Source organism: Chenopodium quinoa, unplaced genomic scaffold, assembly GCF_001683475.1.
Source record: "Chenopodium quinoa cultivar QQ74 unplaced genomic scaffold, ASM168347v1, whole genome shotgun sequence".
Lineage (NCBI taxonomy): Eukaryota > Viridiplantae > Streptophyta > Magnoliopsida > Caryophyllales > Amaranthaceae > Chenopodium > Chenopodium quinoa.
In genome coordinates, this window is record NW_018743175.1 from 5472495 (window position 1) to 5488874 (window position 16380).

General features: G+C 33.4%; 2 protein-coding genes across 2 annotated transcripts; both read left to right on the plus strand.

The window, feature by feature from the left end:
• The first annotated feature begins 1871 nt into the window (after positions 1 to 1871).
• LOC110732729 (pectinesterase inhibitor 9-like) lies at positions 1872 to 2992 on the plus strand. The gene has a single exon (XM_021912717.1). It carries the CDS (start codon positions 2000 to 2002, stop codon positions 2636 to 2638), a length of 639 nt encoding a protein of 212 aa, XP_021768409.1. The 5' UTR covers positions 1872 to 1999; the 3' UTR covers positions 2639 to 2992.
• A 7915-nt stretch (positions 2993 to 10907) lies between these two features.
• On the plus strand, positions 10908 to 11821 carry LOC110732247 (21 kDa protein-like). Its single transcript, XM_021912162.1, has one exon. The coding sequence runs from the start codon at positions 10993 to 10995 to the stop codon at positions 11644 to 11646; it is 654 nt and encodes a 217-aa protein (XP_021767854.1). The 5' UTR covers positions 10908 to 10992; the 3' UTR covers positions 11647 to 11821.
• The last annotated feature ends 4559 nt before the right edge of the window (positions 11822 to 16380 follow it).

Sequence of the window (16380 nt, forward strand, 5' to 3'; positions counted from 1 at the left end):
CAATGTTACACTTATATAAACCACAGGAGCATTGCGGAACACGGCAATATTGCACCAATTCTTTAATTTGCAAATTTTTGACAAACGATCGAAATAATCAGTCACAAACTCGGAAGAATCCTGTCAACATTTTCCTAACGATTGTTTCAACTGGCAAATATGAGTCCCCCTCACCACACAATATCTTTGCTTAAGATGCTTCCACAATTCACTAGCAATATCAAAGTCTTCAACCTGTGAACATATGCTATCCTCAAGTGTGTTTGTAATCCACGATGCAAGCATGAAGTTTACAGCAACCCAATTCTTCTTCTTCACTATATCAGTCGGCTCTAATATGGAGCCATCAATGAAGCCAAACTTGAACTTTGTGATCGTCGAACGACGAACCGCTTTAGCCCACTCATCATAGTTTGGTCCCTTCAATTTCACAAGGGTTATAGCCACTCCCGGATGATCACTTGACCCAAGATAATAGTCTAAGTCAACCGGTGGTGGAGATGGAGATTGATCGTCATCCTTCGCTATCTCTCACGGCCCTCTGTGTTTCCTCATGTAAATTTTTTTTTTTTTTTTTCAACCTAGACTCTTGATACCATGTCAAATTAGATTGAACGGCTTGACTTTCTCAATCACAAGTGAAGAATATATATAGTTACATGAGATACTCTTAACCCTAACAAGATTAGAAATAAGATAGAATATTAACATAACTAGGAAATCTAAAAATATTATACAATATACCTAATTATTATCTTAACAGTTCTCTTTACAGGTCTTTTGGGAGATTTGTTTAAATTGCGCATGATGGCCATGGGTCAAAGTAGGTTTTTTATTCATTTTTTTTCTTGATTTTTAGAGGTCAAAGAAATATATTATTTCAATTAAATCCATGTGTATCCGAAATTTTGTATTGTATATTACATTAAGAATTTAAGAGCTCAAATAATATGAGATAAAATTCACTTCATACTTAATGAATTTAGGATTACTTGTCCGTTCAAAAAATAAAAATTAAATAAGGATTACTTGTTTTAACTACCTTTCATCATCCTTCAAAAAAAAAAACTGCCTTTCATCAAAAATTTTGTTTGATTGAACTACAATGTTTTTACCTAACTTTTGATTTTGCGACCAATTAATATTTTTCATCCTTCCATTTTTCTATTGATCAAAACATAGGCTTACTTGGTTCACAACTTCATTCGTGCTAGACTGCTAGTTAATTATCTAAAATGACTATATACACAAGTAACACAAAAACGACACTAATACAGAAAGGCTATTTATGGGTTAGTTGGAAACCGAGCCGACAAGCCAAACACTATCCAAGCAATTATTTCAATTTAACTCCTTTCAATAAAGAAAAGCTAAAATACAATTTTTTTAATTTTGAAACTTTATTATTTGGACCCACAGTCGAAAACTTGAAGTTGTTCTTGTTCATGTATCATATTGTAATGAATGACGCATCATATTACATGAACGTGACATGCTACATTACGCTATAAACTTGTAACTACACATTTTTACTTCCAGAAAATTCATCTATTACACCCTTGCACATTATGATTACTACTCCGTACAAATGTTGAATTAGTGGGCTCTACTTAACTATTTGACTATTTCTCCTCTGTTATAATCGGCTTATATTTTTTCGTGATCTTAATATTTTTATATACGGTTACAATTTTGATTTTATTTATCCTGTGAATAAATTTAGTGGGACGAAAAAAAGTACTAGGAAACAAAGCACGTACCTAGTAGAGTTGTTTTCTTTTGGACAGCGTAAGTAGTAATTTGTGAAATTGATCCAAAATACTCCTAAACTGATTAACACTACTGTCAAGGAAACATTAAACAAATAACAGTCCGCAAAAGAAGCCAAAATAGACAGACAAACCAAACTTTTTTTACCAGATAATCTTCCCATATTATATATCCCTAAACCCCTTAAACGTTCATATCACACAATCAAAGATACTCAAACCAATAAACCATGGAAAAACCGATATTTACTCTCTTCCTCATCCTTTCCTTTCTCCTTGCTATACTCTCCACAACCATAGCACACCACCCTCCAAGGTCTCCAACTAAGCACAATAAACAGCCCTCAAGTTTCATACAATCCTCATGTGGTGCCACGCGATACCCTCCTCTTTGCTACCAGAGCCTATCAGGCTTTGGTAGCAAGATAGGCCGAAGCCACCGCCAACTAGCCTTAACTGCGTTGGCGGTGAGCTTATCTAAGGCCAGATCAACTGCTCGATTTGTCTCACGAATAAAAAATGCCAAAGGGATCAAACATAGAGAGTTCGAGGCAGTTAAAGATTGTATCGATACTATGAGTGATGGGGTTGATCAACTAACACGTTCGTTCGAGGAGCTTGCGAATTTAGGGTATACTAATGGTGAAGATTTCATGTGGCATATGAATAATGTTCAAACTTGGGTTAGTACTGCGTTAACTGATGAAAGTACTTGTGTTGATGGTTTATCAGATGGACATACTAAAGGTGGGAAAGTTAAGGGTGTTGTTCAAAAGAGGGTTAATAGTGTTGCTCAACTTACTAGTAATGCTCTTGCTTTGGTTAATCGCTTTGTTTCTAGGTATAAATTTGCCAAACTACAAGTCTAAAATCCTTAATTTTTGGATTAATTTTGTTTTTCATTTGATTTTGGAAGTAATTAATAATGTGTGAGCTGTGAAGTACAAAGGTTAGTGACTGAGCTTCTACATTCTGTTGTTTTGAGTTCTCTAAGATGGTGTGATTTGGTACTTTAATCATGTTGTAATTGTGTGATAAGTACTTGTGTTGTTCTGTACTCCCTCCGTCTCTATTTGTTCTTTTGATTTGTAATCGTTTGAGAAAAAAATAGACGGAGGGAGTACACTTGTTGATCAAAGTTGAATACTTGATGAATTGGTTTGTAATGTTTGTGAAATTTCTACAAAAATTGAATTGCAAGAAAATTTTCAGCTTTTGAGTCATTATTGTGGAAATTTTGCACTTATTTTTTCAAAATTTTAGGGATTCATTCACATCAATAGATCTTAATTATTCATGATGACCGACCTCATATATTCCATGTTCAATCTGGCCCTATCCTTAACCCCTTTACCCCACAAAAGAGGAAAATAAAATGGGTGGAGAAAGACCTACAATTCCCACTACTAGAAAAGGGTGCAATCCAGTGACTTTGGTTTGTTGGAAAGTATGGATGTCCAACTGTCCAAATCCTAAATACAATATAAGCTAAATCACGAGCTTTTTCCGTGTTTTCTTTAGTAAATTCTAACATGAGATGGTCTTATGACATAATACCATAAAAATGACGTATCTTTATAAGTACTTTGTCTTATCCTATAAATAAACACTCCTTATTAATGGTGTGTCTTACCCTATACAAGTATTCAGTCGTGTCATACTCTAAGTAAATTATTATTTGTAAAATAATAAATATAATCCCAATTATGACTATTACAAGATATTTAACTGATTCGATCCGGTGATCTCAAATCTAAGTGACATATTTTAGTGGGATTCTTCAATCATGTTAGCATCTTTGTTTGTTTTCGATGTGGCGAATATAATCAAGTTATGCTGTTATGGGCTTGAGGTATAATGGTCAGTTTCTTTGATTTTTGTACCAAGTTGAGCTATAAAGAAATAAACTATCAACTGTTGGAAATTGGGTTTATCCCCATAAAATAATTGAACTCGATTGGAGTATTCAAACATGATTGCTTGTTTTTCAACTGGGATTTGTACTCTTTGTGACATGCAAGACAATTAGACGAAGGTCAATCAAACAACTTTTGTCTTCAATAGTTCAAATTCTGGCTTTAAGGTCTTCATATATTCCGCAAATTGCGGTATGGCATTAGTCACTGATAAAACATGTATAGTTCTTTGATTGGCCGTACATATAAGCAATATACTTGGCATGATCGGATCTACAAGTGATGAAGACAGCGGGTGTACGGTACACGTGACACACTCTGTTTGCAAGTTAATTTTTTTCTTAGTGTAGAGAGAATCGCAAGAACAATGATATAACATAATTATTTGATACAATGTTTAACCAAAAACATTAAAGCTTTTGTGGAATTATATAGGGACCTAAATTTTTATTGGAATTGTATGGCTAATAATTGAATGAACAATGGAGTCCTTCTCATTTTAGGGGCCATATTTTGTATGTTTTCACTTTATTTTACTACTCTCTTGAGTCACAAATTTGGAATCTATAAAGTTCAAAGTATTATAGTGGGTCATACACTTAAACCAGGACCCAAGAGATTACCCCCATTAATTTGCGATGCCAAAAAAATCTTCAATAGTGAAGGTGAGAGGGCCACCTCAGATGAAGTGGGAAACCCTTACAAAGACAAGGACCTTACCATTTATTTGAATTGGATTGAATTTAATTTCGACTAGGATGGGTTATAGGATGACAAGTCATTTGCATCAGGTTTAATAAAGGTTTTTTTTTTTTTTTTTTTTTTTTTTTTTTTTGACAATCAATTAAGGATTGTCAGCTTCTGTATATTCACAAATCTGCCCCCTAAAGTGGATGTTTCTACTAGATTTTGATCTCAAAACTTTATGATTGTAAAATGAAAACCTTTTCAATAGTATGAGTAGTTTTTTTTTTCTTTTTTTTTTTTTTGTTGTTGTTGTTGTTGTTGTTGTTGGAAGAACCTTTCCATTATTGATTGAAAATAACTTTTTATGCAATTACGAATTTACGATGAATGAATCACAACCAATTTGGTTCAAGTTGGGTTAACTTTGAATTTGGTAGAAAATGAGCTATCAAGTTTTGGATATCTCAAATTTGAATAAGGTCACAAAATCAAACTCACAAATAACTCACATAAGACATAAGAGTAGCAAAGAGAAGGTTCGATGCAATGGGATTGGACTTTTGGTAGGTTGGCCCAGTTGATAAAAGTATTCTCCTAATATCAACATTTTAGCCCACTTAATAGTAGACTTGGACAATCGTATTGGGCCTTACATTATTTTTGGACCAAATTTTATAGCAGTAAATTAGTAAGCAGATGATAGACTGTCTAAGTTTAAAATATTCACATTATTATGTGGCTTTTACAAAACTATAGTATATTAGTATGGCATGAGTATCTAGATAAATTGACAAAGTTGTCATTTTGGCTCAATAATATTCATGAACTTTGTGTTTTACAGAGTAAAAAAATAAGCTCAGTCTTAATTTGTAAGAGCTTTGTTTCTTAGTAGTACTTATAACATTTTGAAAATAATGCTTGTTAATGCACAGTCATTTTTGTCATTAATAATTTATTTGTAGTTTCACAAATTTCATAATCTCCAATACAACATATAAGCATAAATATCTTCAAATACATATTGTAAAAAAAAAGAAGATAAAAAGCGATGATGTTGTAAAACTGCACATCTACACGACTACACATCAAGATCAAGACAGATAAAATAGAATTATTCATTATATCATATGAAAATTTGTGTTTTTTATAAATTTGTCAAGCAAATATTAGCTACAATTTTTATCATAATATAAACTATTTCAATCAAGAAAATCACTAGATTGAAACAGAGGGAACATATGAAATTAACCCAACAATTAAATTAATGACAATTACTTCTACATACTTATAATAAAATGTGATCAATGTTAGCATATATAAACAGTGCTAAAAATCAAAACATAACATATAAGAGAAGATGTTAGTCAATTCACCCGAATTGCAAGTGGAGTAAGAAATTATTAAGTAGGGTGACCCAAACAAATATAATCGCTGCAATAATATGCAGATGGAAGTTAATAGAAATTAATAGGTACTGCCTTAAAAAATGGGTATATGTGCTGTAGATAAGCATGAATATAAAGAATGCAAGATTTTTTTGGCAAACAGATTAGAACAACCTCCGACATAGTACTACAATTTGATATCTAAGCTATATATTAAGAATAATTTTTTGTATAAGAGTATTAATTAATATTGGTAATTGTAGCTGTACATTAAATGGATGCACGAAAACTTTGAAACTAGGAACTTTCTTTATGTCTGCTTGACTCGATCACTTCACTTGTTAAAAGGACAAAACTGTGTATTACTAAACCCTTCTTCTTACACTTTTGTCTGTATTTTTGTTCTGTTCGAAGTCATACCAAAACTACGTAAGTGCATATGCTTGATTAAATTATTAGCTAGCCTAGATTCTTCTAATGCATTTATCCTTTTTTTTTTTTTTTAATTTCAAAAGTCAAACAATTAACCAAGTATTGATGATTTGGCAAGAGCTTCTTTCGTGTCAAATTACTGCATAAGACACATTGTTTACTAATCCATCTTTAAATATTGAATTTAAGTCGTTGACATTTAGGGGTCATTTAGTTGAATTTATAAGTACAATTTTGTAAGAAAAAGCTTTTATATAATTGTAAATTTATTTATATTATTTTTTACTGCATTGGCAATGTATAGTTGTGTACATATAATTAATACATAGCGAGTAGAATAAAAAAGACTTACTTTGTATAAGTACAATAACATGAATTAGTGATATGTCTTGGTCTTGAAATACTAGACTATATTTGACAATTTGGGGTAGAAACAAAATCTTTGGCCAATAGTCTACTCGTATGTTCGGAATAAAAGTAAAATACAAAGTACTAATGTTTGACAAAAGTTGCAATTAGAGTACTGAAGTTTCAGAAGTTGTAATTAGGATACTCAAACCTTGGTTGTAGGTAAAAATTGTGGTGGTGACCTACACCAATAGGTTAATTCATTTTTTTTGCTTTAAAATAAATAAATAAATAAATAAATGCTGAGTTGCATGTTGCCTCAAAAAAGAAAAGGCCATCATTTCTTGTTGACAATGACACAATTAATTAATAATAAAAAAATTCAAAACCACCACCAACCCCAGCCTCAGCCTCCTCCCCGCACCACCATCGGCCTAGGCTGGCCACCAGCACCGTCGCGCCCATACCGTAGCTCCCCCGTGCCTGTCGTCGCCCTCCCCTACCCTCTTCAGTCACCTCTTAACCACCACAACCCTTACCGAAATCAAGGCATATAGGAAGGGGAAGGGGGCCGAATCAAGGCGTGGGAAGGGAAAAAATACACCATCGCAACTGCTGTAAAATTCTCCTTCATCCTCCCCTTCCTATTCCCCCCCCCCCCATCACCACCCTACCCAGAATTTCTCGCTGGAAGAGGACTATTATACACATGATAACATGGAGAAGCGGACCTTCCAAGAATCCGAAAAAGAAATGGTGTACTCAATATTATCGACACAGATAAGGATGAATTGATAACTCCGCATAATTGATGAGGATGAGTAGAGAAAGTTCAGCAAGCATAATCATGAGAAACGCTAGGAGAAAAAGAAGACCTGAATTCGAAATCTAGGGTAGTTAGGGTTATGCATATGAGGATTGAGGAGTGAGGGTACGGCGGTCGGCACATTCAAGGGGAGGGATATGGCGGTCAGAGCAGCAAGGCGCGATGCTTTGGTGCTGAGGGGCCGGTAGGCAGTCGGGCTGGTGGGAGTGGGCTGTCGTGATAGGTGGTTAGGCTGATGGGGTGGTTTTTTAATTTATTTTTTTTATCAATATGTTGAAAATCACCAAACATTAGTTCCTTCTATTTATTGTGTCAGCAATTTAATTTTCCTTTTTTTTGGCAAATGGTAACCTGTTTTAGTGGGTGAATTTTGGTTTGAGTACCTTGTTGCAACTTTTAAAACTTGAGTACCTTGTTTGCAACTTTAGGCAAACATTAGTACCTTGTTTTTGTATTTACTCTGTATGTTCGTAGACAATGTGTTATACAATTATAGTGTGAAAAAAATTCAATTTTATGAAACTATAATAAGAGTATATCATCCACAAATTTATCCACAAATGTAATCTACTATTAATCAATTTCGAATACTAATCCTATACTAGTGTCTCTATATCAATTAAATAACAGGCAATTTACTATGTAATTGCATGCACACATAATTTGTAAGAAAACCTTTAATGAACATGTTAAGAAAAATACATGGTAAATAGTTAGTGATTAGTAAATTAACATATTAGGAGTTTAGGACTTAAGAATCTTGCTTATAACTTACTCCGTAACAACTGTACTTAGTTAAGGAGTTAAATCAATAAAAATTCAAAGTGAGCTAGCAACTGCACTGGGTCTTTGAGGAAGGAAGAAGGTTCCAGATTAATAATCCTATGTTTTGGAATCCTAACCTGAGCATAATAATGTTTACAAGTCAATGATCAATGGTTCTGCTCACCCAAGAACCATACGTAACCATTATTTTATGGGTAGCTTCGTAGCAATTTATGCATGCATTTTAATAAGTACTCCGTATAAGGGTTATAATACTATTATATTTAAGTTCATCATTTTTAAATTAGATGACATCTTTTGGCTTTATTATTATATATAAACACTACTCTTACTACTTTTCAACTAAACACATACAGTACTAGCTATATTAGTATGTGAAAAGATTTTAACCAGGTTAAATGTTTGCTGTAAGTCATTCATTGTTTAACTTAATATATTTTTACAAATATTTTCACATTTCACTTCTTATATACTGCACTAACGTACTGCCTTCTGCCTAGAGGTTGTTGTAAATAGTCTAAATACCTCTTTCTTATTTTAGGGGCAAAAATCTAGCCAACCTCTAACAATAAAATCTCTTGAGTATCATTTTACAAATTAAAAATCACAGAGTAATATAATATACTCAAGTAGTGCTATAGTGATATTTATATTAATTAAATACATATATTTGATATCTGAAAATTATACTACCAACCTGTGATTATACATGAATAATACTATGTATGATTGGTCTGATTAAAAAACAATGCAATAAACATGATAAACAACTTGGTAATTAATTATTAACTCAACGTATAAATTATCGACGTAATTAATCTTCCAAAATCAAATAAAAAAGAAGTTAAAATCATGCAAAATATTTTCAATGGACTATAAAATTGGCCCAACAACCATAAATTATGAGATTTAACCCATTCTTCCAATACAACAACCCAACAAACGAATCTTAAGATCATGTAGTATCTATTTACCACCCATGCAAATATGCAATAATGTCAAAAATAAAAAGAAAAAAAAAAATAGGAAAAATTAGAAATAATAATCCCAACTTTTATCAATTTTGGTAGAATAATCCAACCTTTGGATTATACTGGAATAATTCGAATTTTGGGGGGTCTTCTTTTTCTTCAATCCCTAATCGGTCAACAAAAGTCAATAACCTAATATATCAGGTCACTTGACACGTGTCAAGCCCTGATTGGTCCAAAAATTTAAAAAAAAAAAAAAAAAAAGAAAAACCCAGCTAACCTCCCCTCCCCCACCGTCCCACCCTAACCTCCACCACCACTGCCCAGTCCGCCGCCTCTCCCACGCCGACCGCCGTTCTTCCCACGCCGGACCGCCGCTTTTCCTCGCTGTTTTCCTCCTTCCCGGAAATCCCCTCCAACCCCCACTGCGCAACTACCACAAAAAATCCCTTTCCCACTCCCGAAAAACCCCAAAAACTCCTCCTCCACCCCGAAACCCTAGCGGCTAGGGTTTTCGATGGTGAGGGAGGAGTTTTTGGGGGTTTTCGGGAGTGAGGGAGGTGGTTTTAAGGGTTTTCGAGTTGATTGGGGGATTTCGAGAGTTGGAGATGTGGTTTATAGGGAGTTTCGAGTGCTGGTGGTGGCTGGAGCAGGTTGACGGTTGTGGTCGCTGGCGGTAAAGAAGATTACGTGGCTGGTGGCCGGGTTTCGTGGCTGGGCGGATTTCATGGCTGGTGACTGGTGGCCGGCGTCCGTAGCTGGTGGCTAGTGGTTGGGGTTTGGCTGGTTGGGGGTTCTGGTGAGCAGGGGTGGAGTGTTGGGTGATTTGCTGGTGTTTTTTTATTTTTTTTGGGTGGTTTTTTTTTATATATATTTTTAACCAATTAATTTGTGACACATGTCACTTTAACAAAAAAAAATAAAATCCATTCAACCGGTAACCGGTATTTGGAATTGTAGAAAAAGAAGACCCCCAAAATTCAGATTATTCCAGTATAATTCAAAGTTGAGATTATTCTACCAAAATTGATGAAAGTTAGGATTATTATTTCTAATTTTTTCAAAATTATATTGCTCCTATTATCTTAGGAGTACTACTTAAATCTCTACATACTTCAATCTTCATTATATGTTCCTAGTCCACCTACTTACATTGAGCAAACCTGCCTTAAATTTAGCTGGCTACTTGTATTTCAGAGCACGAATCAGTAGAGAGATTGCCTGTCATTTTAAAATTTTATATAGGGTTGAATATATACAAAGATAATTTTATTTTTTGTAGGAAAATATACAAAGATAATTTAATCATTTACAAGTTTTAAATGTGATGCTATTTTGGATTTTGTTCAAACATAGTCCTTAAATTTATCTAGCTAACATATAATAAAGAATAATGTGTAGTTATATATTGGTTATTGATTGACATGTTACTCTTCTATTGTAGCTTAATCACCACTTGAAAAGATTATATACTGTGTATTTTTCCTTTTCTTTTCATTCCGTAATAACGTTTGGACATTTCATTAAATAAACATATCAACAAAAATATTGTCATTTGTAAAAACTCCCATTCAAAAAAAACGAATGATGTAACTAGATATTAATAATAAGCTGAAATGTTTATTACCAGTCAAACTACAAATTGTTGTACCTACCCATTGGATATGCCCTAAAATATTTTAGGGAATGGCAGCTAAGCCAGCTAGCAGACTATCACTTCTTTATGTGAAGTGCAACGTGCAAATGGGCTATAAATAGGGAAACAAACCCCTTCCTTAAACAATCACTTGTTATAGAAAGCATAAGAGTATCAAATACTTGGCAATTCAACTCAATAAGTCCTAGCTACTTCTATTAGTTAAGTTAGCAAACATGAAATCTTCACTTCCCCAAAATGTTACTACTCTACTCATTTTCCTCTTCCTAATATTTCTATCCTTTAACCCTTCATCAGCATCCACCAAACCAAGCACGAGTACGAACACGAGCACGAGCAGTACAAACTTCATCAAAAAGTGCTGCTCCACCACAACATACCCTATGCTTTGCTACGCCACCCTTCTCCCACACGCCTCACAAATCCAAAACAACCCGAAACGACTCGCTACCAAGGCCCTCGTCATAGCACTCATAGAGGCCAAGTCCGCGGCACAGACCACAGCCCGGCTTTCTAAGACCGGAGCACTTAAGCCCATGGAGAAGGCAGCCTTATCAGACTGCACCATGGCCGTCGGAACCTCCGCCGCTCAACTTGAACGCTCAATCGAGAAGATGGGTGGGGCTCCGGCTTGGACGGAGACGGAGATGGAGGCGAGCGACGTCGAAACATGGACTAGCACTGCCTTAACATATGCTGGAACATGTAGGGATGCTTTTGATGGAAGTGGTATGAATGGAAATGTTAAGTTAATAGTTCAACGTAAAGTTGTTAAGCTAAGTCAGTTGACTAGTAATGCTTTGGCGCTTATTAAGCGTTATTATGTTGCTGCTGCTAAAATTGGTCATCACCATGAAAATCATCCTTAAATTTGTTAATTTAATTTTGTTGTATTATTAATTACTTTTGATAATCATCGATTAAATTAGCTTGTTGATGTATAAGCCTAAAGGCAAGAAAATCATCCCTGAATGTATAAATGTTACTCTTTATTTTGTAAGACAAGTAAACATTTCTTTGATTTAGCTATATATTAAAATTTAAAATTCATTATTCTGTCCTATATATCACTTACTCCGTAGTTATATAAATATTTTTCATAAGATTAGAGTTCAAATATGACTGATAAATCAATATTTTAGATTGTGGGACGATGCACTGTAGCATCTACCGTTATTCTAATATATTAGTGATTGGAAATTGGTAATTAGGAAGTCCAATAAAATCATAGTATAATTAAACAAGAGTCAAATAATGCACTGCACCCACTATGAGTCTATGACAGTAATGACACTAGTAGAATAGTAGAGTAAAAATAACGTTAAAAGATGGCAGATACTAAGTATATGTATTATCACCTTGAAATTACTGTGAGTGTTTAATTAATCAACCAATAAGCTCGGAAACTCTCACCAAATAATACTTGGTTTTTTAGTGTTAAAAATTGTTAATTCACAACTATGAAGTTTGGAATTAGTCCCCACTAGAGACAATTTAGGGACGAGGATTCCCTTGCCCCTTCCCCCAACCCCACTGTCACTCACAAGGAGCCTCGAACACTAACTGGGTCGGGTTGACCTGTGAGAGGTTTCAATTCAATAGAAGTATGTCGAACGTCTACTCCCATATAATTTTCTGACTTTGGATGTTAGGAAACCGTCTCTTATTGTGTAAGACATACAAATTTGAGTATTCTAAGCTTTTTTTTTAGTATTCTAAGCTTTGTTATCACAAAAGTTACAATAAAATCTTATCTTGCACTAGACGGGTTGGTAATATAATCAGGCACCTACCTACTAGTAGTAGTTCTTCATTCGTAATACAGTATGAATAAATTGAACAATAATCAAGATCCCTTGAAAACTGTTTTTTGTTGAACAAGAGCCAGACATGAACTGACTAATGTATTTATGAATTATGTACGAGCATGGCAAATACACTTAATAATAATTTTTATAATTATATATTTAATTTGACAGAATATTTAATAAGTTAATATCAAGTTAGTTTCTAATATGCAATGGAGGTCATAGACGATAACCCATTGTTTAAAATTGTATTTGGGGATTGGCAACTTGAAAAGTGGGTCATATTTGGTTCGTCTCATAATGACACTTTGAGGTTAGGGCAGTAAAATTGAGACGATTATGTAGGGTCTATTTTCACCTGATTAAAGCCTAGATTACTTTGCAATACTTGTTTTTAGTTCCAACCAAGTATAATGGCATCTTGATCTTGGAGGAGAGCACTGCAAATTTGCATAATTTTTTTTTTTCAAGAATCATGATCTTGCTGGTCTTGGGCTTAAGATTTTGAATAGGCCCAAGTAAGCCCACAACATATGGGTGGGCTTAGGGAAAAAAGGATAGTAACTGAAAACAAACTTATACGGCCCAGTTGTTCACAAAACACAAGTGATAATGGATTCGTTTTCTATGTGGGGTCCAACAGGTTTTTGTAATAAACAAACGTTACAAGGATAAAAATAGCCCAAAATTTAGTTGAATTCTCTCTTGGCATTCCACTTTACTCACTTCACTCACAATTACTCAAATTAATAATGTGTATTTTAATTTGTTAGATTTTTAGAATTTTCCTTGACAAATTGCAAGGTAAATTTTTTTTGATTATGATATACTTATATAGATCTAGTTAGTCGGATGCAAATATTGATCCTTTAATCCTCATTCCTACTCCATCACTGATGACAGATACATAATTAATCTATGTCCTCACTCCCACGGTCCCACCAAGTGAACACTATCTCACTAGAGTCATCATCTATTTCAATTTAACCCTCATCCAATTCTCCATTTTACTCACCTGACCACGTACTTTATCTAATCTAAAATCCACCTCATATGCTAAAATAACTTGTTATAGAATACGGAATACTAGTCTAAATTATACCCCTACGCTATTTTGTCCTTTTGAATAAAGCAAAGTCGTGCCCCGCAGATCCAAGTAGCCCCCTATAAATCGCAATTACAAAGTTGCTGAAATCGATCTGTTGTACCTTTGTACGTACTTTGTGACTCATTCGGAAAAAAAATAATAATGTTGCTTAATAATACGAGTAATAATAATAAAGCACACCAAGACAAAGACAAATGTATGAGCATGCCTCATTGCATGTGAAACTCATCTACTCGTATTACAACTCAACTAAAGACTGAATATATGAATTGAATATAGTAATAGTTATAACTTAAGAAAACAAAGTGAATCTGAGTATGAGACAATAAGATCAGATGATAGAACCACCGTTTCTCTTTACTAGAATCTATCTTTTAAGTTGCATCTATCGTTGTCATACCAAACTATAATTTAAAGTGTTTTCATGCCTACTTTTGTCGGCCTGAGTGAAAAAATAAACCCCATAAGGTACTCCGATCCACACAATCTATAGATTCATCATAATTAACTTCTGGTACGGTTAGTCTTCATTGCTTTACAAAACTCGCAAAATACATCTATCATCATTGTAGTTGCAAAATATATCATCCCGTAGTCTTGATTTATTTTTACATGTGAATTAAGGAGCTTCGGATACACTTCAATAAGGCCTTCGTAAATTCATTATATAAATCATTGTCCTTGTAAAAATATATATACTACGGAGTATGTATTATATTATACATCGATCTCAAACACAATTACTTAGTCGTGTCTATTGGTAGACACGACTAACAGTCCAACTCGCATACGGAGTATTACATGTCTCCGTAATTACATGAGATAACCTCCACGGAATGCAATTATCCAAAAGACTTTCTGGTCAGGTCAACTTAGAATTGAGTTATTTGGCAACTTCCTATAATGTAGTAAACACTTCTTATGTACAATGTACACGGATTAATGGATTATACACCTACTCTAAACAGTTGATATATTTTGTGGTACCACTTGACTAAAACGCTTATGAACTACCCGCGTATAAAGAGAGTTGCAAGTGAATAGCGATAGTATTATTGAATTATATATATAAATAATAAATTAATGGTATTGCGCTTTATATAGATTAAAACACATGATAATAATTTAATCTTACATGTTTTTTTGAATGAAAATATCGTGACAAAGTCAAAATTTTGTTTTCATTAAGAGTTGGATATGACATAGTTCCATGCGTAAAATAGTTGTAAAGTTCATTAGTTGCAATCAATTATTTTCAAGTTGTCACCCCCACCCCACCATGAAAACAAAATTCAATTCAAGTCCAGTGTGCTACTTCTTGTACGAGTACAGGTATTATATTTGATGTGACACGGCGCATAGTATGTTACGTATTATAAATCTCAAATCCGGATCTATATCCCTTGCTTAATTCTAAAAAATCATATTCTTATTAAGTATTAAGGGTGTGTTCGATCTCCTTAATTTGCCTTATAATAACAAGTTTATTTCTAATTATAAATAATATATATGAGTCATCGAGTTTAATCAAGTGTAAATACAAATTGATCGATAAGTTCACTTCAAATATATAGTATATATATACTTTGTCTGTATAATTGCTATAAGAAAACTAGGGATACCTTTTTCCAATCATACATGCATGTTAGGTAATGATACAGTTAATTACTCCATTGCCACATAAACTAACATGGGACATATTTTGAAAAAAAATAATAAAAAAAAAAATAACACCCCACTTGGTAAGTTCTCCATTATTCTAAATATGTACCTTCACCAATAAAGTTTTATGAGAAGTCCTAAACAAATCTAGGGTAGCAAATTGAAATTTTATTAATGTGTATGTCATGATCGGACGACAATAGTCATGTACCTTAGTCGTTTAATTAATGTATTGGAGAGGTACATCCTCAAATTTTTTATGACTTTATGCATGAGTTTGGCAATGTAAAAGGTTCTTACACATTCATAACGAATAAAATTAATATTGTTACTTATTTTTGAGGGTGTTCCACGTAATTAATGATGTCTTTTGGTGTATAAAGAGACTTGTATTGCGTAAAAATGTGTAATACATACGTTGAATTATGGAGTAATTATTCGTATAATTCTGATGATGACAAAGCAAATTGATATAATATCTCAAGTCATACGTAGACTACTATCGTATGTATTGGATTATATTTAGGTATAGTAAATGGATCTATCACATAACAGAATATATTGTGTAAGATAAAGGAGTAGGATGAATACCTACGAAATACATACGAAGCGTATAATATAAGTGAATTTAATTAGCTAATCTCTTCGTTTTTTCAAGTGTATTAGTTTGACCTGCATGTCATAGTTTTTAGGAAATTGAATTGAATGACGTAAAATATTGTGTAAGTGGGGTTTGTTGAGAATTAAAAAACTAAAAAATAAAATAAAATAAAATAAAATAAAAGCCAACTGTGAGGGTATGATAGATTGATAACTAATTAAGCTATTACAAGCTTTCAAAAAAAAAAAAAAGAAAAAAAAATTAAGCTATTAGGATGTATAAGTTAACCAATGATGTAAATGAGATTAAACTTCAAGTTAAATTGGAGCACAACTTAACTTTGTACATGCAGAGTGAATTTAAGATAAATTATTGATGTAAGATAATGTAGGGCAAGCATGCATATCTCATTTATTGCAATTGT